The following is a 27,051-nucleotide window of genomic DNA, read 5'->3' on the forward strand; positions in this document are numbered from 1 at the left end:
GCATGATCAGAGGTCAGGAAAACAGACCTTACGATGACAGGCTGAGAACCATGGGGCTCTTTAGCCTGGAAAAGCACAGGCTCAGGGGTGATATGATGGCCACCTATAAATTTATCAGGGGTGACGACCAGTATCTGGGGAAATGTTTGTTCACCAGAGTGCCCCAAGGGATGACAAGGTCAAACAGTCATAAACTACTGCAAGACTGTTTCAGGCTGGACGTAAGGAAGAATTTCTTTACTGTCTGAGCCCCCAAGGTCTGGAACAGCCTTCCATCGGAGGTGGTTCAAGCACCTACATTGAACACCTTCAAGAGCAAATTGGATGCTTATCTTGCAAGATAAGCCCACCCCAGCTGACTCTTTGCCCTTTGGGTAGGGGGCTGGACTCGATGATCTTCTGAGGTCCCTTCCAGCCCTAATATCTATGAAATCTATGATACGGAGGTTGGACGCTCGGGGAGCCGTAAGTGACTCCAGGAGCAAGAGTGCCTAGGCGAGGAGAAAGTGCCCCCCCCACAAGAGATCAGGGACTGATATCCCCCCTCAGTACCCCTCAGAGGATCTTGCTATCACAGGGCTTGATTCTGAGAGTCCTGGTGTGGGGGTGAGTGCCCCCCTGGGGCTCGGCGTCTCTCATTGCTTGATGTGTACAGCTCTGCTTCATCAGGGTTGGATTTTGATTCTGCCTCTGAGGACAAGTTGACAGAAGTCCTGTCTCAGGAGGTGGTGTCCCCCATTTCAGCTAAGGTGCCCCCCTCCACAGGGAGTGTTCCCTCCCCAGAGGCAGAACCTGTTCCTGCTTCTGAGGAGCCTCCCTGTGTTGGTTACTCTATTGAATGCCTTATTGGCTTTCTTGACCAGATCAAGCACCACCAGAGGGTTGCACAGCATATACATAAATGGTTCCCAGAACCTGAGACATTTGTGGTGTCTGCTAAGGCCACAGCAATGATGCTCCACTCCATTGCAGGGATGCAGTGTTATAGTTTTCACCTAAGCAAGCTTATGGGCAATGTTGGATGCTTGCTGTGAGCAGCACGAGCTGGTGAGCTGTAGGCCTGGTTTTTTTTCCCTGTCCTGCATACTTGCTTCTCTCTGCTGTTTCTCTCTGTTCCCTTGGCTTTGCCTGCCCCCCTTTCTACACCCTTCATGCATGGGTGACACAACCTTTTGTTCACTCAGTGCCAGCGGCTGCAGAGATCCTGTGAAGCGGATGGCACTCTCTGATGTCTTGCACCAGAAAAAGCTGTACATCACCTTTCTGCAAGAAACTCATACTAATGCAGATAGTGAAGCTGACTAGCATGCTGCCTGGAAGGAGCCATGGCACCTCTCTCAGCACACGAGTTGTGATCCTCTTGTCACCGCAGCTGATACCTGACCCAATGGTAACCCAAGAGGTTGTCCATGGCCACCTGCTAACTGCTTGCATCATGTTAGCACAACTTTACCTCCTCCTAATTAACATCTATGCGCCCACTGCCAGGCAAGAATGGACAGCTTCTTTGAGACCCTGGCTGACTTTCTGAGGAGTGCAGTGGATGGTGAAGACCTTCTGGGAAAGGACTTTAATTGCATGGTCAATAAAGGGCATGAACAGGATGGGCCAGAACGCTATCCTTAGCCTGGCAGCTTTGGAGGCAGGGCACCTCACTGATATCTGGCACCATTTCCATGCTGATGCAAGGCAGTACACTTGGATAAAGGCAGCTGCTGGTGGGATTGCCATGGTATGCCTTGACCGCTTGTTGTCACCACACATTGCCTGCTAGTCCTGCATGGCAGCTGTATTATTCCATCTGGACTCTCAGATCACAGTCTTATTTGCTGTGAGCTGAGTCTCCTTGACAGAGCATGTCTCTGGGGACCCTCATGGTGTTTTAATACCAGCTTGCTGCAAGATACTCACTCCTGTGAATGTTTTGCCTATTTCTGGTGAATATGGGAGACTGTGAGAATCTCCTTTTCTCCCTGGAAGCAATGAAAGGATGTGGAGAAGGCACAGATCAGAGCTTTCTGTCAGCAATACACACAGCTGGCAACAAGTGAGCTCCACCGCCATATCCAGGGGTTGGAGGATGATGTAGCAAAGCTAACGGTGGCCCTAGTGATGCTGATAGAGACACAGGAGCCTTAAGCTTCAGAAGAAGCACCTGAAGGAGCTGGCAGAGGGTGCTAGCCCGAGGCACAAGGATTCGTGCCCACTGCTCAGAGCTACTAGAGGCTGATACTCCTATCCAGTTCTTTTTCTGTAATCTTCTATCAGGACTTGTTAGCAGCTGAACCTCTCTGCCCAGAGTCCACTAAATGCTTACACGATAGCCTCCCCAAGCTGTGCCCAATCATGGCTGATATACCTGAGCGTGAGCTGTCCCTGGAGGAACTCATGATTGTAGTGAGGAGCCTCACTATGGGCAAAGCTCCAGGGCTCGATGGGTTGCCTGCTGAGTTTTGTAAGGCCTTCTGGCCCCTACCTTGGCCCCTGCCTCTTGTGTGTGTTTCATGAGAGCCTCACTGATAAAATCCTGCCTGTCAGCTGTTGCCAGGTGATTCTCATCCTGCTACCAAAGACAGGGGACCTTGTCTGCATTAAGAACTGGCAGCCAGTATCCCCTGTGTGTGCTGACTACAAGATTCTAGGCAACCCTTTAGCCAATCAACTGCATACTGTCAGCCTCAGTCATCAATCTCAAACAGAGCTACTGCATACTGGGCAGGAACATTCGGGACAATCAGTTCCTGCTTTGTGATCTGGTGATAGCCACAGACCTTTTTGGACCGAACATCAGGCTCACATCCTTGGACCAGGAGAAAGCCTTTGATAGGGTTAGTCACAACTACCTTTTTCAGGCCCTAGAGGCCTTTGGATTCAGACTGGTACTGTACTGAGACATGTCCAATCTTTTGAAAGTGAACGGCGTGCTCTGTGCTCCATTCTTGGCTCACAAGGGCATCCACCAGGGTTGTCCCCTCTCGGGAATTCTGTACATTCTGGACATTGAGCCCCTGCTTCATGTGCTGCAACAGCACCTGACTGGCCTCTAGTTTTGGTGATGGCTCCCATCCATTGACCTCTGTTTTGGGTCGTGGCCCACTGGTTAGGCTGACAGCGTATCCAGACAACGTGACCATTCTCCTTGGCATCCAGGGTGATTTCCAGTTGCTGGTAGACTGTCAGAGTGCTTATGAATGCACTTCCTCAGCTCATGTTAACTGGCCCAAGAGCAACAGCTTGCTCTTCGGTGTGTGGACCAATCATCCCACCCTCTCCCCCGGACCAGCCTGGGGAGGTCTCATCTAGCAGTGTGAGGGCCTTAAAGCTCTGAGGCTGTTCCTTGGTGTACTTTCTGGGGGAGCATGTCATTAGTCTTGACATGCTCCCCCATTAGTCTTCTCAGTTCAGAATTGGGAAGACCTCAGCGAGGAGGTGAAGGCATGCCTGCGTGAGTGGTACTGGCATTTCCCTAACCTCTCCTACTGCAGGTGGGTTTTCATTGTGAACAGTTTGGCAGCTGCAACATTATGAGACCAGTATGCCGTGTTGGACCCCCCGCTGGATTTACTTGAACAGCTTCAAAGAGTGGTGGTGGACTTTTTCTGGGATGGATGCCGTTGGCTCCCCTGAGCTGTTCTCTATCTGCCTACAGCTGAGGGAGGCCAGGGCTTGGTTGATGTGGTGGGTAGAGTGGTTGCTTTCTGTTTGCAGGCTCTCCAAAGACTCCTTTATTGTGAAGACTGCCCTCCCTGCACCAGGTAGGGAACTCCAGGTTTGACTGAGAACTCTTTTTCCTGGATACTTCCCTCCTGGACTGGGGCACCCTCCCACCCTTCTAATGCAGACTGGTATGGGCCTGGTGGGCTGCCTTCCACCTCCAACCCTGGGACCAGATGTTTGCAATTTCCACAGTTGCTGCAGGAGCCACTTGTCTACAACCTGACCCTGAAGCACAGGCTGTGAAGCCTTGGGTCTGATAGCCTTGCTAATGCTCTCATCCAGTCATGTACAGTCTAGCTGGCCACCTTCTTGATATGGCCTGGTTGGATTGGCTGTTAGCCAAGGCTCTGGCTGCCTGGTTGGACATGCATTCGGTCTGCTGCACTGCCTGTCTCCTGGGGGATGTGCGGGCCACCCTCCCAGTGGAGGCAGCAGCTGTCATCAAGGATTATCTTTGAGTGTGGTGGGACATCCCTACCAGAGATGTCTCCGGACAGCCCTTTCTACCACTGCCCGTTGTCCTGGCTGTGGATAACAATCTGGGTGGTGGGCCTAGCACTTTATTAACTCTTCCTGTGGCTGCTGACAGGAGTGCTGGGATTCGCTTTGACATGCTCCCCCAGAAAGCCCTGTACACATGGGTGGTTTGTGTCTGCCATGCTTGCATCCTTGCCACTGACATGACGTGGAGGTGGCACCTAGTGGCACTGGCACTCACACCAGCTTTATAAGCTAGCTATTCCCAAATGGACTGCTGACCTCCAGTGGTGGTTGCTGCATTGGATACTGGCCACTGACACTCTTGTCCACCACATGGACTTGACTGCAGCCTGTGCCTCTTGCCCAGGGGAGGTAGAAGAGGATTTATTCAATGCCTTCCTTGGGTGGCCCTGGCTGCTGCCACTAATTGCAGCCCTTGGTGCCTTGTTACAGGTGCTAGACTTGGACCTCTTGGAGGCTACCTATCTGTTCTTTCCCATACCAGGTAGCAGAGGAGGGTGTCATCTGCCTGGCCAACTTTCTGTTGGTCAAGCCAAGATGGCCATCCTCAAAAGTTGCAGGAACTGGCTTGCTGGGGCCAGTTCTGTTGATGCCCTATGTCTCTTTCAGTTCATTCCTGACACTGAATTTAAAAATGTGGTCCTCCAGTGCCTTTCAGGTACATTGGACCATTCAGGAGGTGCTCTGCAGTGTTGAGGTCATCTGTTTAGTCCTCACGCTGTGATGCTGCTTGCCCCTTCCTGGGGTACCGGCAGGGGTCTGAACAAACTGTTGTTAAACCAGTTTTTTTTGTTTTTAGACTGTGAGGGCAGACCTTGCGGGTCATAACTTTAGGCTTTATCTGTTGTACCTGGGCCCCTGCGTGGGCAGTGTTTTGTTTATTTATTTATTTTGGATTATTATCCCCTTTCCCCCTTAATAAACGTTTATAAAAAGTCTGTCTGTCTGTCTGTCTTGTAATAACTAATTATTATGGAGTTATTGTGCCCTTTTCCTCAGATTTTTCTTTGAATGATGCATTTTTTCCCCTCTCCTGTAGTATTACTGCACAGTTGGCCAGGAATCTAACTTGAGTTTTATCATTTCTAATTCTCTGGCCATGTGTCCATTCTCAGAAACCTTTGCAAACCACAGTCAATGAAGTAAAAAAACTTACTTAATTCTTACTTTAAAAATTCACTTAATTTTTACTTAATTCTGAAGTAAAAAAAGAAAAGGAAGGAACAAAGGAGGAAAGAAGGAAGAAATTTGGGAGTGAAAGAAAATGTCCTAGACCTCCAGGTGCCTAACTAGGACATCTACCATAGTAGGAAAAGGGAAAACACTCTCATTGTTCAGTTTAAAGTTAACTTGCCTTTCATAGATGCTCTTTGGTATATTCCAAAAGGGAGGACTCCCAAAAAACTCCTCTGTTAAGCTGAAGCTAAAGGCAGAAAATATATATAATTAACATTAAGATATACATTTTTTTTAAAGGGAGGTTGTAATTATCTTAAAACCAACATTACCACCCCAAGAACTTCAGAGGTAAGATTACACTTAACAAAACATCCAAATATGTTAAGATATGAAAATGCACTTTAAGACACTGAGTTAAAAATAACCTGCTTTATAGTGATAATATCTGACAGCTATATAACTATGATTAAGGCAATTTAGCATTTGTAGTCCCAAACTAAATGAAACCGATTTGAAAAATATTCCTGTTAGTAGTTATAATTCTGACATCCTTATAATGTTTTTGTTTTGTTATGCTTTGCTTTGCTTTTACTTTAAGGTACTGATCTGTACTTTCAAGCTTATCTCTATCTTGACTAAGTTTTTTCTGTCTTGGAATTTTCTTTCTTTTCTGTGTTTTAAGTCCATACCTGAACAGAACAACATAATGCACATAAAATACTATAATAGGGTATGTCTAATAATGTGATGGTATGTTGTATGATCTATAACTCTTTTTATATTAGTGTAACAAAGCAATGTCACAATGTGTAGGGATGAATTTGGTTTTTAATTTGTGATGTATCATATTTACCTGAATCCAAGATGACTGAATTTAAGACACCCCCCACTTAATTATATTTATAATCTAATGATTGGAGAGTGATCTTAAACTCATTCCCCCTACTCCTGCGACAGGGGAAACAGCAACAGGAGGCAAAAAGCAGGGGAAGCAGTGACCCAGGGAGAGAGGGGAAGAATTTTAGATGTCCCTTCAATAATTTGACTCTATACATGGAAATTATAACAAATGTATAATTATCTATGTGTAGAATCATAAAAACTGATATAACAGTCATTATCAAGTTACCTTAACTGTAATTTAATAATATAAAATGTAACTAATTTTAACTACATGGAGCATTTGAGGAGATGAAGAAAAGACAGAGACCCATTTCTAAGTTAAGGCTCTCAAACTAATCAGTGGATTTACCTGTATATTCTCAGAACATTGATTCTGTACTCAGACTATTTACTAGAAACTTCGGGAAGACGTGCAATATTTTTTATTTGCATCAAAGAGGCTGGCTGAATCTCTCTTTAGGGGCAGGCTTAATTGCTGAGCTACAGCTAACTTTTCTTTATATTTTTTTAAATATATTGAAAAATAGGAATTTTTAGTATGTATATAATATGAAGAAAAGTGCCACATAGCTTTTTGCTATAAAGCAATCTTTCAACCTTTCAGTTTCAGGATGTCTTTTATAGATCTATTGATGTGTGTCATAGCTTTGGGTTGAATTTTTAAAGCTAACCAGGGGGTTTGGACACACCTCTCTCATTTAATTTGAATGGGATTTTTGTTTAGAAATTCCTAAGATAACTAAGTTTGAAATATACAGTCCTAGTACTTTAGGGCAAATATGTCTTTTTTGACACAAGTTAATAAGTTTTATTTCAGTCAAAAATTTAAAGTTTGACTTAATGGTTGTCACAAATAAATAAGTGTTAAGCATTTTCAGAGCCTTTCAAAGATGGCGTAAAGCAGTGAATTCCTATATTAAAAAAATCATCAATACAACAAGAGGGATAATTTAAACTATTCACACAGGAGGAATCCTACTTAACTCTCATGTTTAGCTGCTTGGGGGAGGTGGGGAAAGCTTCAGCTGGGTGACTCCTGCCTCAATGGGCCCTGATTCCCCACCAGCCACCTGGAGTGATACAGCAGGGGCAGGAGCAGAAGTTTCAGCTGGAGGTGAGGGGAGCAGAACAGCCCCTTCAGCCCTAGCCTCCTATGTGGCCCTTGGGCCCAAAGAGTTGCCCACTCCTGTTCTACACAGATCCTTAGAAGACACCAAAAGTTCACTTAGAAATAATAGCAACTATCTCACAAGCATTTTCATAGCTTTATTGAAAGAGTATTCTCCTCTAATGGACATTTATTTCCAACCTATACGTTGAAATACAGTTTGGATTCCTTAGCTTATAAATACTTACTGTTTACATAGGCTCTTCATTATGTGCATACTGTTAAAATCCTTCAAGAGATTGTCTGTGACAAGTAAGATAAATTAATTTAGTTTACTTTACAAGTCTTTAGAGCCAAGAACAGCATGTGTTGTCCAGTATTTAATTAAATGTAAGTTTGTCAGACCACAAATCAGTTATAACAGTGTCTTCCAATAGGCAGTTAAATTTTCTGTCCTGCAGAAACTAGAATTATTGGAAATTCTTCATTTCTTTGCAACTCATAATAGTTTTCTGCGGTCCCATGAAAATGCTGTTCTAACAGAACATCTTGATTTTGTTTTGAAATGGCACTGCTGAGTTTAGGTAACTTGCTTAGCAAAACTTTGTAATGGTTATCTGAGCAAATTGGGTACAACTTCTATTGAAAATACAGTTGTGGTTACATTCATTTTTATGAAATTGGAATTAGGCCCATTTATTTTATGTAAATTCAGGTATAGTGATATATACCAAGTTCTTTATTTGAACTCTGTACTATAAGGGATATGATTAAATCTTAACCTTGTGGATTTTGAAGGTAAAAGATGGTTTTACTTTTATGTTCCAAAATTAAATTCGTAAAGAAAAAAAGACCAAATTATAAACCCTCTACTAAAAATAAATTAATAAGAATTGTACTTAGCACTTTTCACACAAATAATTTGAAGGACTTAAAATGAACAAGTATTAGCACACCCATTCTTCAGATGCAGAACTGCAGAAACAAGTGCTTGTGATCTGCCCAGTGTCACAAGTCCATAGCAGGATCAATAATAATGCAGGTCTCTAGATTTCCAATTCCATGCCTTAACAATCAGAACCCATTGCCTCCAGCACAGCTCCTATATCATACATCTGTCTCCTCACCACCTTACACAGAAGAAACAAGCTATTGTAGGTGATTATTTTAAAAATATTTCAGATTCCATTTGGTAAGGGGAGATGGAGGAGAAAATCCAAAAGAAAGTAATAGGTATTGAATGGTATTACATCTATATCCCATAACAACAAATCTTACCATTTTTTCTCATATAAACCACATTCATAAGAGTTTCTTTTTTAAGTTGATCCAGATGACTGATCAAAGCATACTTCCCTATTGCCACCTTGCTAAAATATTTTTAAAAGACAGTTTTAATATTACAGTTTTACAGTTACAGATTGCTGTTAAGCTATTGCATCTATTACCAGTCAATCAAATACTTTCATTTCACTTCAGTAGATCCTTGCTAAAACACTATAGAATTTTAGGACATGAAATATCTGTCAGTTTTCCCACAAAGCTTGGTCATAAATTCTTTAGCAAATGGGTAAATTTCACTTACTCATACCATGCATGTCTTCTTAAGCTTAACAAATAGCAACATTGAATGATCAAAGATAATGGCTTCAAGCCCTGGAGGTTAATATATGTATGTGTCTTGATGTAGTCTGCTTTTAATTTTTCTATCATTCATTTGTTCCATGTCTGTATCACACCAAGGATGCACCTTTCACCATATTTAACCAATAACTTGGCAACATCTTTAGAGTTAACACTTGAGGTAAATTTTGCTTGGGCCAAAACCAATTTAGTCACCAGCAATTTATAAAAGATATAGTTAATAAGTTAATATGCAGGTTGCATATTCATACAAATACTCTGAACAACAGAATATAAAATAAAACAGAATCATAAAATATTCACTCATAAGAAAGAAGTTGGTGTGAGTAGATAATATGTTCAGTTAATAATTTTAACAAACGAAAATAACTATCAGTAGTATATGACTGATTTAATATGAATATTACAAAATTAGCAAATCACTGAATATGTAATTATTATTTATAATACTATGTCCTTATATAGTATTTTCCAGCCAAAGATTTAAAAATGCTTTGCAAATATGAAGTAATGTTATTTCTATTTTATAGATAACTAAAATGAGTCACCGAGGTGCAACTATACATGCAATTAATATGACACAATAAACTCCAGAGCTATTTGAGCCAGAGTACACTACTCTCAGGTACATTGTCTACATGTGTACCCAGAACAGCAAAAATTTGAGTCAGAGCAGAGCAGCCCTAGGCTGGCGAGGGGCACAGGAGTTCAGGCCCATGCTCCAGGTGGCAGCATTGGGTGGTTGAAGGGCAGGCAGGAGATGGGAGGTCTGGTCCCCAGGCTAGCTGGGTTGGCTGGGCAGTATTTGCACCCAGTGGTCACTGCGTACACATGCATTTGATTGCACTTAATGACTCTGCCATATGATAGTAGTGTCCCTAACAGTACTATCTTATGGTGGTGTTTATTAATTTACTTCACCCTAATACTAGTGCACATGTAGACTATGATGCTTTACTGCAGAGCTAAGTAGTCAACTCCTCAGTAAAGCACACGTGTCAATGCACCCAAAGAAATTAAGACATTTTTCAAGATCCCAGAAAGATATAGTAGAAAAGACGCATCTTTTCATTTTCAGCCCCATGTACTCTGAAACATGACTGAGAAAAATGCCACTACAGGGTGCCATGTACATTGTCTTTCAATTATTTTTGTATGAAATGTGTCCATTTTAGAAAAAATCTGTCAGAACTACAAATTCAACCATCAAGCTAAATTCTTTATGATTTATACTTCACCCCCCAGAAATAAGTATTTTGCAAAAGGAACTTACTTAAAAATCTGTTAACAGTCTGTGAGCCATAATAGAGTTTCCTTAATTCTCTGAACCAGTAACTAAATTGGTTCTCTAATGCGAGAATCAGTACAGAAGTTACTTCAACCTTGTTACCTCACTCAGAGCAACATTTTGTCTGAAATGTAACAGTTGCAATGGCTCAAATTGTAGCTGGAAAGAGAGATGCACTGGCCTGCAGGTGCAACAGAGGAAATGTAAGTTGGAGATTAAGAGAAACTTTCTGACTATGAGGGTAGTCAAGTATTGGAATAGTCTACTCACAGAAATTGTAGAATCTCCATCCTTGGAAATTTTCAAGACCATGCAGTATGTGGTGCCATAAACACATCTGCAGTGCCACATATCGCACAGTCAGGTGTTCTCTGTGCTGCAGGAGCATGCTATTTGTGCATGCGCTGCTGCGTTTTTTTCCTGTGGTTTTTTTTTTTTTGATGTCTGGCTATCCAGGGGTCAAAAAAAACCCACAGAAAAAAAAATGGGGTAGTGCATGCATGGGCAGAGCGTGTCACTGAAAAGTGAAACCAGGCCACCTGGAGCTGTGTTGTGGCTGCCAGCCAGGCTTTGCCCAGCAGGATCACCACTGCTGCAGCCCTGGGAGGCCCCCAGGACCTCAGCTAAGAGTGCTGGGGCCAGCACACTGCTGGCCTCAGCCTTTCCTACTACCCCCAGAATAACCTGTCACGTGCCAAAGCATGCCTGGCACAGGCATTCCCCAGGGACAAGTAGTTGTGGTGCAAGGTGTGCCATTGCTACTTGTTTCTGGGGAACCAAATGTCCATGTTTTTCTGGATGCTGCCAGGGGTTTAGCACTCTTAACATCTGGTTCAATCAGGAATCACACCCCTTTACCAGTACCTTATTAATCCTAGGGGGGTAAGGTGGGAAGCCCCTTAACTCTCATCTGGGATGGAGAGTGATAGGGTACCAGAAACAGGACAGGACTAGGTTGGGCTGACATCAGCCCTGTCAAATTGGAGGGAACTATAAGAGAAAGAATGCTGACCTGCACTGTATGATTTATTGTTGGTTTTCCAGATGGGCTAGTAAAGTTGAAGCCTAATTAAACTACATCCTTTGCATGTTAAATCTATACCAGTGTGGCTGGAGAAATGGGAATAAATAAGTTCAAGATAGGCCAATATTTGGTAATGTGACATCATTTACATCATTTAGTCATTTTTATGACTAAAACTCAGGTTTATATTGAAAACTTTCCCAGGTTAATTGGGAAACTGTCAGTTTCAAAATATGCTCACTAAAAACCCATGCACTGGTTCTACAGCACTAAACTTAATGTGCAGTAACTACAGCACATTCATGAAAGTGTAGACATGCTTAGTATTTAAAATAATTTTGAGAGGAAAATTTTAAAATCTTATATTCAATAACTATCCCATTTGAGCCATGAAATACATATTACCAACAGTGGTGTAGACCTTAAATTGACACAATTGCATAATGTTTGTAGTTTGTGGTTTTCATGAATTACCTATTCTGAGATTGAGATTTTGATTTCACTTGGAACTATCCAACTCATACCTTACAATGTAATCTGTAGGAATGTCATAAAATAAGTAGGGATAAATTAAATTGGCTGTTGTATGGGAAGTTTTCAAGGAAACTGAAAATGCTGCAGGGAGGGATTGTTCTGTGAAGTCAGCAGGCTGCACTCTTCCCTCTGAGTTAGTACTGAACCCAGTTTCCTACATATGAAATAGGAAGCTGCTGAAGGTATGGTCTTTTACATGAACCAAGTTTCTGAAAACATATGGTCAATAAAAATCTTAAGGTCTTTTTTTGGTAGGGGTATGAAGCCTCCAGGTCCTGGACAAATTCCAGGCTAGTTAATTAATTTCTTCCTGGAATAAATATATACTTGGCATGTCAAAGCCTAATGAGCATTACAAGAGTTAGCAAGTGAAACAGACAGCAGTAATATATAAAATATTTGGGATTTTTTTAGAAAAGTCTGAGAAAGATTACTCTACTATTTTATTTGCTAGCTGTTTTTACTTTTTTCATGAAGAACCTATATTTATGAACTTTTAAAGTCCGAGTACAAAAGATCTCATAGTAGTAGGGTGTACAAAATAACCCGTGAACTATTGACCATTTTCATTGTAGTTCAAGTAAAGCCAAAATGTAACCTTAAAAAAAATAATATATCTTACTGTTGCAGAGAACTAACCAAGATGAATATAATACATATCATATCAGAATCTTGGCACCATTTTTAAGAGACTAGTGATAAGTATGAGTCCTAAAAGATGTAGGATGTTTGATCAAACTGTATTTTTTTTCATTTCTGTTTCACATTCCTTCTCACTTTCCTCCATACTTTCCTTCTACCATAGGCAAGTTAAAGGAAGACTCTTAAACCATTAAGAGTTGCTTTGTGCATGTTTTCCCTGCAATCTGGTATTCAAAAGGAAGAAACATTAGACAGAGTTTATTTATATTTCAGCACCAAATTAGAAAGATGACATCATTCATTTACAGTTCTTTTTCCATGACATGTCTAATCCCCAACACCTCATTACAGGAGACACTTTTAGGATTGCATATATCATTTTGTTTAGCTTTTGCATTCTTTTATATAATACAGTTGAAAGGTAAGAAATTTAAGGCTGTTCATTGATAAGAAAATAAACTAATAAAATCTTAGGAACTTCCCCAAAGAGAAAAGCTATTACAAAGTTTACAGTAAGCGAGTTATTATTTGTCCATTAGTTCTCCATCTTTTTCACCCTCATATGTAGAAGGCCATGGCCCTTGAATATAAGTACAGACAATCCAACTATAATTCAGATGGAGTTGATCCCTTGTTAAAGTTGGAAGAAACTCCTGCATAAGTAAAACAACCCTCCCATTAAGTATATAGCTTAAATAGATTCACAGGAAGAAAAGAACAGGCCAGCTGCACTTAAGCAACAATTCCGTCCTCCATTCCATTTTTACTGAACACAGGCCACATCTGCATGAGGTGCTGACTGTGCAATAGCTCATTACTACTGTGCAGTAGCATCACGTGGCATGAAGCATGATGCAGTGTCACCAAAAAGCCATTTGGGGATGCTACTGTGCAGTAATGTCATTACTGTGCAGTAATTTAGTACTTGTATATGCAAGTTCTAAATGACTGCGCAGTAAGGACTGTGCAGTATCTCATGTAGATGTGACCACAGAGATTTAAACTACTTGCCACTATTCCATTATATGAAACCATTTTATTTAATGAAAAAACATACACTATGCTAATACATAACATCATCTCCACTCAGTAGAAATGTTTATTTGGCATCAGCAAGCAGGGGTACTGTACTGAAAATCTTTTTTGGGTACAAGATTTTTTTTTTTGAACTCAGTTCAGCTGGGCTGACTTTCCATTCCCCGCACTAGATCAGGCTGGGGAGGGGACGTTAGTCCAGCTGGGTGGACTTCCCCTCCACAGCCTGATGGCAGGGCTGGAGAGGGGAACTGAGTGATCGGGCTTAGTTCCTTTCCACAGCCCGATTACAGCACTTGGGAGGGGAACTGAGCCTGGGTTCAGTTCCCTTCCCCTGTGCTGTGATTGGCTTCCTGCAGCCTGGCGGCAGGAGATGGGGAGATGGTTCTCCTCTGTCTCCCACCACCTCACTGCTGACTTCAAAAATTGAAATGTTTTGAAACTTGTGAAACATTTCGACTAGCCTTGTTTTGTTTTGAGGCTGTTTTAAAGCCCTTCATTTTGATTTGATTTTGCTGTTTTGAGCTCAAAATGAGATGAAACAGTGTTGAATGAAAACAACTGGTGAAATTTTGCACAGCCCTACTAGTTAGGTCAATCTGAGTGTAACATCTGCACATGCCCCATTATAATGGCCAGCCACAAGGAGGAGGTTCAGCTATGTTTCAGAAAGTTAACATAATCCTAACTTTTACTCTTTTTGCCTTCCTTAGTGATTCATATACCCATCTTCCATACACATATACAAAATACATCTATTCCTTCAGACCTCTCACAAATCTGCATTATTTGCACTGGGTATTTGACAGAGCTGATCAAATAATTTCCAATGAAATGTTTTTTTCCCTCAGAATATATCAAATCATCAAAATCAAAATGTTACGTAGGACCATATCAGTTTTGAAAAAAATTAATGTAGGAATAAAATGGAAAAAAGTATCTTAAAGGCAAAGCAGAGTGTTGTTATGGGTTTTTTAAATTTGAAATGTATTATATTTTATAGTCTTTATTTTATTCAATATATTATTGTTTAATTGCATAGTTATTCATCAATTTTATTTTAATATTATACAGGGCTTTGTTATTTCTATGTGGTATTTGGAAAATAAAAATAAGATGGAGAGTATGAAATAAAATAGAAAAAAAATCACCACTGATATAAATATTTCACTATTACATAACAAAATGTCTTTAACCCAAAACTTAAAAAACAAAACAAACCTTTGTTGCACAGCAAATATTTAAATTCAGTGTTTCGTCAAGGTTTTCAGAACAAAAACAGTTTTTAAAATTGTAGAATAACCTGCAAAATAGAAAATTCAGTTTTAGACCCGCTATAGTATTCTGTCATTTTTTATGCTCATTTCACCACTACTTTCAGTAAAATTAGAGGCTCTCTGTGAGGAAAAATTAAAGTATGGGTGTGTAAGTGATTTAGTGTAAGAGAAAATATGTAGAGTGTTTCAATTAAGATTCCTGCTATGCCTTTCAGACATTTAAATGATGTTCCTTGCACCAACATCTTATTGATTCTGCAAATTTGGGGTGATGTCTTCAAGAGCGACCACAATTTATTTTGGGTTTTGTCAAGGCAGAAAAAGTAATCCTTGATTACAAAGTTTCAAGAACGGTTGAGATTGTAATAAATGTGACTGTTGTCAGTAGTCAGTATTATATTTAGCGGTAAGTGTTTGCATGACTGGTCAATTACATTATAAAAATATTTTTGATGTGACCACCAAGTTTTAGCTCATTTTACTCTGCATGTCACTGAGACAAAAGAGGATAGGTAGTTTGATTTCAGTCTGCAATTCTGACCAGGAACATTTTAGGGGACCCAGTGTGAGAATGAATTAATGTAAGTAGTTCAGTAAGTAGGACAACCGTCCTTTCCATCCTGAGGGAAGATGGCAGTCTGGGCCTAGCTGGGCTTGGAGATTACTCTCTGATTAGTTCTCAGTGACACTGGCTGCTTGTACACGCTGCAGGGGTTTACTTTGGTTTAATTCTCCCTAAACTGAAGCGCCTTCCCCTTGAAAGTGGCATGATCTGTGAGTTGTATCATGTAATAGTACTGTAATAGTAATGTTAGGTTCTATTTGATTATTACATGGTGATGACTTATGAATTTTTACTTGTATAAGGCAGTTGCTGAAATGTTGACATTTCAGTTACTTTCCTGATCTGATTGTGAGGTAAAACTTGTTTTCCTTGGCTATCATGCTTTAAGTCATGTGATCACTTATCTGTCTATGTTGATGCCTGAATTTGCATCAGTTCTTTTTCAGATTCTGGTGTCTGGTATTTAACATCCTAAACCTAGCAGGCTAGTAAAAAAAAACCCCAACTGCAGGCCAAAATGCAGGTTTTGTTATAATTCCGTAACATCATTACTATGGATTGTTAATTGGCTATAAATCCAAATAGATATGATCATTTAAATTCCATTTAATATGATTTTGCAGTTATTCAGTAGGACAAAATATACTGAAAAATACATGTCTAGGAACTTGTGTTAGATTTTTGTTTTTGTTCGTACTCCCCAGGGAGTTTATAGGGCTGAATCCCTTATTTGCTTCTTATGAAATCCCATTAATTGATTTCAGCAAAGTAGAAGTAAAGACATCATTTAATTTTTGATAGTTTTCTTTATCTTCTTAGGCCCAGCCCAAAGGGTTCTGTTTTCAGACCCTAATGCTTACCCTGTGCTAAATGCAGGTTTGGAGCCTTAGAATAAGTTTACAATTACATCTAGATTTAGGAGTGACAGAAGCAATATAGGTACTATACAGCAGATGCTGGTGAAATTTTATTAGACTAATCTATTCCAACACTTAAGGGAATTGCCTCTCTCTCTTGCAAACAGACACAGAACAGAATGAAACTGATGGCCGATAACTATGATGATGACCATCACCATTACCATCATCACCACCATCACCATCACCACCGGTCTCCTGGAAGGACACAGCACTCCAACCACAGACCCTCTCCAGATCAGGTCAGTTGCCTCTTTGCTTACCTTTACATATGCCCTTTTGCCATTCTGAAGTTTCAAGATAAAATAAATATTCTAAAGAAAAATAAACAATAGAAGTGATAGGCTCTTTGAACTGAAACTAATAGCTTTGGTATTTATTTCAATCAGTCATGGAATCTAAATGTTTTTCTTCCTCTTTCCTTTTGGCATCTTGTCTCTCTTGTTATGTTTTTATTCCCTCTCCTACTTTACTGGGGTTTTTTGGGGTTGTTTTCTTTCATAAGTCTCTTCAATAGAATCACAATTTTACTGCCTAAATAGAAAGTTACTGAAGAATGCCTTGCACCAACATCAGCATTAGGCTTGCTTTTACTTATTTTTTAAAGCATCAGTAATCATAATCAAAGACTTAGCATTTCTATACTGAGCCCTTGTAGTCATCTGTTCCTAAACTAACTGGAAATACCTTTGTGTTTGAAATGATTATTGAGCAGATATCACACAAACTCTGTCCTGATCATCTTGAGGCAACAGTTTAAATGTTTTCATATACACTTTGGACTAAAAACAACAAGAAATTCTGAGTGCCTCACTGCTTGAGTGCCCAACATGAGGGAGCATGAATTTTGTCTTCTTTAAATAAGGTTCTTCAATGGTATGTCAATTTGGGGCACCAAAACTGATACCATGTCCCCAAATCTAGTTGCTTCTGCCAATAGAAATATTTTTGTTATAGTTTTTATTAATAAGTATATTAAAATATTCTTAATACTTTTAAAAGTTGGAGGCAAAATAAAGTTAGAATTAAAATAAGATTCTCTTTAATAAGCTGTACCATACTTTTGAAGTAGTACACTTTCCAATATAAAACAAATCTTCATGCTTCTAATTTAGATAATTTTAATACATATTATTATGCATTTCTCTTGTCCTTCCAGCACATTTAAAAAAAATTTTTTATGCTGGTTCTATAGTTAATGTTGCTATAGGTTGGTAGATAATTAACTGGTGTCAGTTGGTCAGCATCAGTAATCTTGGATTGTAGCCATCTGGGTAAAGTGGATACCTCAGCAGTGGTTTATTATTTTGCTGTGCTGTGTTTCCAAACAGAAATACAGAGCTTTTTAATTTCTGAAAATCTAAGGAACTGATCATTCAAAGATTTCATCAACTGCATAACTTGATGCATTTAAGTACTGACATTGAAAGTAATGGAACTTTGACATAAAATTACAGATGGGTTTTAATCCTTTTAGGAGTGAAAACTTGATGTGTATTTATGAGAAATTTCTTTGGTACTGTTGAATTTAGATATTGCTGGCTTTATACTATTTTATTAAAATATCATCTGGCTGCCTTTTATACCATCTATCCCTGATTTCACTACAGTTAAAAGTAGGCAAAATTTATCTGGGTATTTGATTCTGTGTCTACAGCTGTGATAGTATCTATTGATGGATATTTCACTACTTTAACAACACCCAGATGTGCCAAAAAGTTAAATTACTTTCTCAGGTGATATTTTTCCAAACCATAATATATTACTTCCTTGAAAAGCGCAAGGAAGAACCAAGTAGAACAACTGTTACTCAGAGGCTTGTCTATGATTCACAGTAGGTGCATGTACATATTCATTAATGCACCTTAGATAGTGTGCATTTAGTTTACTACTTCTCTACTAAAAGACTAACTAAATGCGCAGTACCTAAAGTTACTCTACATTAATGCTGGTGCAAGGTTAATTAGTGATGCTTACTGCGCAGTAGGCTATTAACATGCTTTGTGCTGTGACGCTTTATTGCACAGTGCTATTAGGCCAGTGCTTAGTAAGCATCTTGTATAGATGTGCCCAATACCTCCAAGTACTGTGTCTGGGTTGGGGCAGTTACACATCAGCTTTTGCTGCAGTCTGTGTTTAGAATCAGTGCCTGGTCTATCATAAGATGTGAGAGAAGCACACAGGCCACATTGAAATGAAAGGAAAAAGATTGAGATGTGGGACTGGGTGGAATGATTTCAGTCAGGGTGGAAAGTAGCTTGGTAAGACAATATTGATAACTGAATCAAATAGTAACATAACAAAAAGAGTGTAGGGAAAAAAAAGTGGAAGGAACTAGTGAAAAGGACTGAGGCACTTAGAAATTCTGAATGGAAGAAATAATGGAACCATAGCACAGATCCATAAAAATGTAGAAGGTGCTGTAAAAGCAGCCAGACTCATAAGATCACCAGAAGAGAATGGAGGTATAGAAGCTCTGGAAAGATGAGATGTTTTAGTAAAAGAAGAAAGTACTTTGGGCCATAAGGAAAGAGTGCAATGAAGAGAGTTAACGCTTGATTGGGAAGGGATCCAAGATGTAACTGAAGATAATGGTTGTAGGTGATGAATTTAGTGAATTTTGTAGGTGATGGGAAATGTGGCTTCCCTGAAGACCCAGGAAAGATTGAAGATAAGGGAGGAAAAAAAACATGTTTGCCTTATGAGAGGAATGAACTGAAGCAGAAGAAAGGTTAAGAATGAATCATTAGAGAATCTGGAGAAAAGTCAGGAAAAAAAGGGCAAGGGCAAAAAAGAGTAGTAAGTAAAATGTGATGAGATTGATAGATTGGAAGTTACAGAACAGCTGAGCAGAACAGCAGGTAGGTAGTAAAGGAAGACACGAAGAAGTGGTCAGAGTGAAAAAATGAGTAGAGTTTAGTGCAGACAAGTTTAAGTGGGCAGCCTTTTTAATGAGTTCAAGACTGATTTTGAACATGACTAAGGATGAGGATGGAGGAATATCATGAGCTTGTGGGGATAAACTCAGAAAAGCTGAAGTGCAATATGAGTTAGAACTAGCAAGAAATGTAAAAGGAAACAAGGAAAAGGTTTATATATGTGAAATGAAAGGAAAAAGAAGAAAAATATAGTGCAGGAGAGAGAGCATGTGTTGACAATGCAGAGAAGACCTAAAAATTCAATACCCCCTTTGCTTTGTGGCTAGACATGTAATGATTAATGTTGACGAGGGGATAGAAGCCCAGGCTGGGACAGATTTAAAAATATTTAGCTTAACAGGTGAATTCAAGTTGGTAGGGACTGATGAAATTCTTCTGAATAGTTAAGAAACTATCCATAGTAATTTTGGAGTCAGGGCTGAGCAGGTATCACAGCTCTGAATGATTGGGTGCAACAAGCCATGTGGACCCTGTCTCTTTCATCATCCTTCCATGCTGCTGCAACTTTGCCAGTTGAGTGGCACCCGGGGTGCAGTTGGATCAGCACACACTACTGCCTGCTCATGTTTGGGGTTTCCAGATCCAGCAGCCATACCGTTTCCCAGGGGTCTCAGCTCTCACCTGACAATCATGGTAGAGTGCTACTGCACCACCCTCCCCCTTTAGGTAGTTGCTCAAGCATGGTCCATGTTTCCATGATGCTGCATTGCAGGGATCCCTGGTATAGCCTTCCTGTTCTCTCCCCATGCCTGTTCCTTACACCTCTGAGCTACATCCAGGAAGATGGAAAAGGGCCAGTAGGACAAGACTTTAAAACAGGAAAAGAAGACCCTAGGGGATTACAGACTCTGTTATACCAGTCAGGTTACCTTCACTTCATGGAAGAATTCTTGAACAAATTGTTGAAGACCAGTGCCCACAGAAGAGATAATTAAGATAGTAAAAAAAAATTGCAGTGTAGGCTTGTCAATAACAAATTGTGAGAAATACTCTCATTTCCTTCTTTGACAAAATAATTGCCCTAGTAAATAAGTAGATATGATCTATCTTGACTTTATAAGAGTAACCTTCTCATGTAAAAAAAAAAAAAAAAGATCGAGAAATACTGTCTAGATGCGATCACCATAAGATGAGAGCACATCTTACAGCTGAAAACCTTAACTGTATTCTGTCTAACTCAGAAGACATTTCAAGTGAGGCCATGCAGAGGTCTGTCCTGGACCCAGTCAATATTTTCATTCACAACCTGGATAACAGTATAGAGAATACGTTCCTTGAATGTATGGATGATAAGAAGTGGAAAGGGATTGTAAACACTCTAGATGGCAGGACCAGAATTCAATATAATCTTGACAAATCAGAGAGGTGGTCCAAAATTAGTAAGAGAAATTTTACAAAGGCAAGTTCAAAGTTCTGCTCTTAGGAGTGACAAATCAAAGTACAGGTCAGAATGGGGAACAACTGGATAGGTGGCAGAAAAAGGAGCTAGGGGCTATCATGGATCATAAACTAAACATAAGTCAACAGTGTGATACCATTGCAAAAAACATCATATCTCATTTGGAGAGATATGAATAGGAAATTTGTATGTAAGCTAATTATTTTGATGCACTCAGTACTAGTGACTCCTCACTTGAAATACTGTGTCCAGTTTTGGCCACCATTTTTAAAAGAAAAATGTACACACATTAGAGTCTGGTAGTGAACAGAAAAAACAGGAGGCTTAAAAACATGACCTATGAAGAAAGGTGGAAGGAACTGGGCTTGTTTAGTTTAGAAAAGACTGAGTGGCATATGTGAAAGCTTATTGTAAAGAGGATGGTGTTCTAATTGTTTTCCGTATCAGCTGGGAGAAGGACAAATTAATTAGCTCTATTCCCAAAAAATAAAATTTAGGCTGGATATTAGGAAAAACTGTCTGACGGAACAGGCTACCTAGCGATCTTGTAGATGCTCCTTCGTTGCAGGTTGTTAGGAGCAAATTAGATAAACTTCTCTGAAGGGCAGCATAGATGTACTTTGTCCTGATTTGGTGCAGGAGGTTCAGACTAGATCATCTCTTGGAGATCCCTTCAGCCTTGTATGTCTATGATTGTTTGATGACATAAACAACACAGAGTTGATGCTAGCTCTGAACGTGTGAGAACTACTCCTTGCCTGTTCTTACGTTTTTCAATTACAAATCATTTTTTTCTCTGTCTGTGCTCTGTAATTAGTTGGTATTCCATTCAGTTCCCTTTGTTATTGCAGTTTGATTGCTATGTGGTTTTTATTATGCAAACCTGTATTTCCTATTCACAGTAGTGCATTGCACAAAACATTCTAGATATGTGACTGTTGGTGACCCTGATCCATCCTACTGAGGGTGGCATGAAGCCACAGAATAAACTGGGGAGATAATAAACTTGTAAATGATCATGGAATTTTGTTATTTCATAAGGAGAAAAAATAGAGTACATTGTTATAAAAACACTTCTTAAATAAAAACTTTTAAAGATTTTTTTTTTGTCAATTTCAAAGAACATTCCACAATTCTAAAAGATAATGCCTAGCTTCTAGGTAGAAAAGAGATGTTTGAAATTATACGTAACATTCATTTGGAAAAAAATATGTTCATATCTCATTTCTGTGGCATTAATATTAATTACTTTTATTTTCCCTCAAAACAGATTTTAATATTAGGGTTTACAGCTTCTGAAAAAAAAAATTATATGCTTGTAAGCGGGACAACAATTAGGTAAGAGAAGTGGTGATTTTAGCTTGTTAATTCACTGACCATAGAGAAAAGTATAAAATACTTGCATTTCTGTAGACCCTAACTAAGATGTTGTTCCATTTTGGTGTATTGAAAAGTAAAATAACATGATTAAGAGTTTGCCACAACTGAAACCAAAGTTTTGCCTTCCTAGCCCATGGATAGATAAAACTACATTGCCTGTACTTCACACAAAAGTAGAAATAAGGGAGATAATTGAAGTACCACATTATATTTCAATATATCCCTGAAAGAACTAGCACAGTACAGCATTTTAAAACACAGCATTGGGGATCAGCATAAGTGGGTTCCAGGTCTTGGCTCCTGACTTTGGAGGAAACCAACCTTAATATTCCTAAACAATCTATACCTCTTTTTTGGTGGGCACCTTATGGAGATTGTGGAAAGATTAACTTTCAGTCGTTGCAATCATTTTAGTGGAACTGATGGACATGGAACATTCCACAGTTAAAAGGTTCAATTCTACCTATTTTACAAATGCTTTATTAGAAATAATGCTTAGTATTACAAATTCAGTAAAAACCTACTTGTATCATGCTCACCATTAAAAGGACCATTTGCCATATGCAATTACAAATTAATTTTATTTTAAGCACTAAGAAAAATGTGTTTTGCATACTATTGCATTGGAACTGTACACAAATGCCAGCCTTTTCAAGGCAGCTACCACAGTTCTCATTGTCTTTACATTTAGTCCGTCGACTTACATTGGGAATGAGCAATCACTGAAGTTGATAAGGCTAATGATGTTCTTAAATATGCATTTCTGAATCAAATCTTTGGTCAAGTGTTCTCTTGAGCCTAACAACCCAGAGGGCTTATGTGGTTAAGGCACACCATTTTCTGTAGCAAACAGCTACAGACATGGCTAGCGTCACATCTGTCTACCCTTGACTCCCCAGTTCAAATAACCAGGTATCCATTGGCATCTGGGTCAACTAGGGTAACTTTTGGTATGAGTTAAGAGTAGGGCTTCCTCTTTTGCTTTCATTGCCATAGCTAAACTCCATAACTACTCTTCCACTGCATCCTCACAGCTTCAACAATTACTTTATACTGAGAACCTGAAAAGGTTCAGTGAATGATTCCTCTCTCTAAGATGACATGGTCTGTAATACCTACTTTAATCTGAAAAAAAACCTGAACCATCAAAGCTGTCTTAGAGGGACTTTGGACTTAGCCTCAAACCACAATTTTTCCATAAGTTTTTTAGCTCTAATAGTTAAAATTAAAACCAAATTGGCCTGAACCATGGGAAAGTTTGATCTGGACCTGAAATTTGTAGCTCATGCCATCCCTTGTTTATTTTAGTTTTTTGGGTTGTATTTTATTTAATATACAGTGGGCACATCTACACAAGTTGCTAACTGTGCAGCAGCCTAAATAACACTGTGCGGTAACATCTCACAGCATAAACAGTGCTAATATGCTACTGCACATTATTATTAGGCTACTGTGCAGTAGCGTCACTAAAACGGCATGCACTGGCACTCCTGCACAGTAATGCCAGTTACTGAGCATTAATTTAGTACTTTATTATACAAGTAGTAAGTTTAATGCTCAGTAACTATGGCACATTAATGAATGTGTAGATATGTCCAATCTGACTTTGCTATTTTTTAAGTTCTTTGATAAAAAAAGCCCTATGTATATGTGAAAAATTTATTAATCTTGTTATTTCTAGCTCATAATTTGAGTTGTTATAATACTTACTTTTTATATACCTTCCCACTATATTAAACTTGCACATTTACTAATAAATGAGCTTGAACAGTATTATTAGCAATCTGTGGCAGACAGATTGTATTGTCTGTTACCTTTAGAAGATGGAGTCTGTACATTGAAAAGTTATACCTATCCTTTGCTTACAGAAATGAATTTATTTTATGTTTTGAGGTTTAATGAATGTGATATAAATGTATACATACTGGTGTATGTATATATTTATATATATCTATATTTATATGTCAGCTTTGCAAAGTCTTGTCCACATATGGAAGAATTTCTTGAGATCATGTTTAACTATTGAAAACTTTTCCCTTCACTTCCCCCAAATATGTGCACTAGAATATACAGTACTTATATAGCAGTTTACATTTATCTTACATTACTTACTAGAAAAATTAACTGCCATCTATAGACTATCTGAAGGAGGAAAAAAAAATCAGTTCTTTAAGACAGTAACTTGATAACAAATATTGCTCATTGATACTTTTATTGTTGACTATTTAAGTGAGATACCATGACAAGGCTTTTACCACAATGGGTACTATAAATTTTTGCATTGAAAATCTGATTTTACAGGCAACTTGTTTTAGGCAGAGTTTCTGCTTCATCTAGTGATAAAGATTTAAAATCTGTAAGTATATGGAAAATATCTTCCAGTTAAATATCAGTCTGGGAATGGTAAAGTCAGAGTTCACACACTTACAACACTATTTATATTTGGCTACATCTTAACAATACATAAATAGGGCAACTTGTGGCACTTACAGTAGATCTTTCTTATTTTCTGTTGACTCATTTACAGTTGTAAGTTCTTATGTCACAGGTAGATTTGAAAATAGATCTGCTCCCTAAAATTCTGTTCATGAAAGACCAAAATGAATCTCAGTGAAGCTAATCTCTTTCATTTTCCCATCACAGGCTCTGTTCTTTAAATCATCTGTGCACAAAACCCTTCTACAGTCAACTGGAGTTCTGTGTGTAGAAGGCTTGTGGTTTGGGGCCTATTTAACTTTATTTCCTATAAATTATCAGATACAATTGTTTCAAAGTTATCATAAATATTTAAGGTTTCCTGAGTTTAAAGATGCAATATAAATACTCTTCATTACATAGTAAGTAAACATGTACACCAAGAGAAATAAAACTATGGGAGAATTAATGTGTATAAACGTAATTGGTTGCTCTAAATAGGACATTTTCATAATCTCAGTAGCTGCATGCTTAAGAAACCATTGCTAGCCACAGACAATAGGGCGTGCCTGTACATGTGTGTGGAGGCTGCTTTGCACTCCAATTTTAGTGCTAATTACTGCCCTCCAGCCAGCCTCCGTGTCTCATGTATCAGCATCCCCATGCTTCAAAATGGTGGCAGTGGCACTTTAACTATAGCTTGTTTGATGAGTTTTAGTTAAAGCACTCCTGCCACCATTTTGAAGCACAGGGACACTGATATCTGCAACACTGTAAAGTTCTCCACGTCGGGACGAGCAACCCCCAACACACCTACAGGCTTGGTGGCACCAAACTGACTAGCACCATAAATGAAAGAGACGTGGGGGTAATAATAAACCACAACATGAATATGAGCCAGCAGTGTGATGCTGTAGCCAATAGGGCAAATAATACTCTGGCATGCATCAATCGATGCATCTCCAGCAAAACCAAGGAGGCGATTCTTCTGCTGTACTCAGCATTGGTGTGACTGCAGCTGGAGTACTGCTTCCAGTTCTGGGCACCACATAAGGATGTGGGAAAGCCTGAAAGAGTCCAAAGAAGAGCCACCCATATGATCAGTCTTAAAAGGCAAGCCATATGAGGAAAGGTTGAGGGATCTGGGACTCTTAAGCCTGAGGAAAAGAAAGCTGTTATCAAGTACACCAAGGGCTCGGTGAGCAACCATTCACTAGGGCACCCAAGGGGAAAACCAGGAATAGTGGCTACAAACTGCTGGAAGATTGATTCAGGCTCAACATTAGAAAAACCTTCACAGTCAGGGTGTCCAGACTGTGGAATAAGCTCCATCCAGAGGTGGTGCAATCACCTGCCCTGGAAATCTTCAAGAAGAGACCAGAAAATCTCCTTGCTGGCGTCACCCAGTTATCTTTCCTGTCTGGTGCGGGGGCCTGCATCTGATAATATTTTGAGGTCCCCTTCCAGCCTTACAATCTATGAATCTATAAAAGTTAGTTTATGGGATGAAGTACATTAACTAGGTTATCACTAGATGTAATGTCTTAACTTGGGTTAAATTATTCTTAGCATGCAGGTACGTGAAAGGGAGATGTATATAGACTTTTGCCAGGTAGGGTCTATTATATGAAGGAAGCCAAATCAGCTTAGCCCATCAGGTTTTTAATATTCTGAAAGCATTTTTCTAAAAGCAGATTTTATTCCCCAGGGTAATTTAGATTTATTTTTAGATAACACATTCTGCAAAGACACTATCTTATACACTGAAAAATATTGTTTGTTGTATTACAGCTTTACAAAGGAGTTTGTTGTCTCTTGTTCAATTTAGACACACAAGATGTATGTACACAAGATGCTGACTGCACAGTCATTTAGTACTTGTTTATAAACAAGTACTAAATGATTGCACAGTAACCTGAGTTACTTTGCAGTAATGCCAGTGAACATCTCTTTTATGACACAGTGCAGTAGCCTAATATTACTACACAGTAGTGTCGCATCATGGGTTTTGTTACATGATGCTACTGTGCAGTAGTATCAGTCTACTGGGCAGTCATAGTCTCATGCCACAGGACATGTCTACACCACAATAGTAGGTTGCCCAGGCTTGGATGCCCCCGACCATGCTCTATCTATCTGCTTTCCACACCCAGAAATATGCCAGTGAAGTTGTTCTCTGTTGCTGTTCTCAAAAACTTGGTCTCCGGCCTGCTTGAGAGCAACTGCTGGGAATGACCCTAGAGTAGCTTCACCAATGTGTCTCTTGGTTTCCAACATGCACGTGGTAATGGAAGGGTGGGAGGTCTCTGGATCATGTCTAAAGCTCTTTTTGAATGTCCTACTTGAATACAGCTTCATTGATCTAAAAGTCACTGCCCCAGTCTTATTGTTGAGAGATGATGAATCTTCAGCTGTAGCTGTAGGCTTTAAACTAGGCTCGTCGGGGGAGGGGGAAGATGAGGGCGGAGGAGACGATGAGCTACCAGGCCCAGCAACAGCCAGCGAGCCCAGACCAATGGTCAAAAGGGAGAAACAGGTAAGTGATGGGGGACGGGGCATTGCTGAGACTAGGGGGTCAGCGGGC

General features: G+C 39.5%; 1 protein-coding gene across 2 annotated transcripts in view; it reads left to right on the forward strand.

Annotated features, from left to right (window-relative positions):
• The window catches only part of ERC2 (ELKS/RAB6-interacting/CAST family member 2), a 951,034-nt gene that overhangs the window by 800,791 nt on the left and 123,192 nt on the right, over window positions 1-27,051 (forward strand). For both annotated transcript variants that reach the window (XM_019536909.1, XM_019536910.1), the window contains exon 17: window positions 16,442-16,576. In XM_019536909.1, coding sequence (XP_019392454.1) covers window positions 16,442-16,576 — 135 coding nt within the window. The remainder of the gene's footprint in view (window positions 1-16,441; window positions 16,577-27,051) is intronic.

The sequence above is a fragment of the Crocodylus porosus genome, unplaced genomic scaffold, assembly GCF_001723895.1.
Source record: "Crocodylus porosus isolate Cpor-Errol unplaced genomic scaffold, CroPor_comp1, whole genome shotgun sequence".
Taxonomy (NCBI): domain Eukaryota; kingdom Metazoa; phylum Chordata; order Crocodylia; family Crocodylidae; genus Crocodylus; species Crocodylus porosus.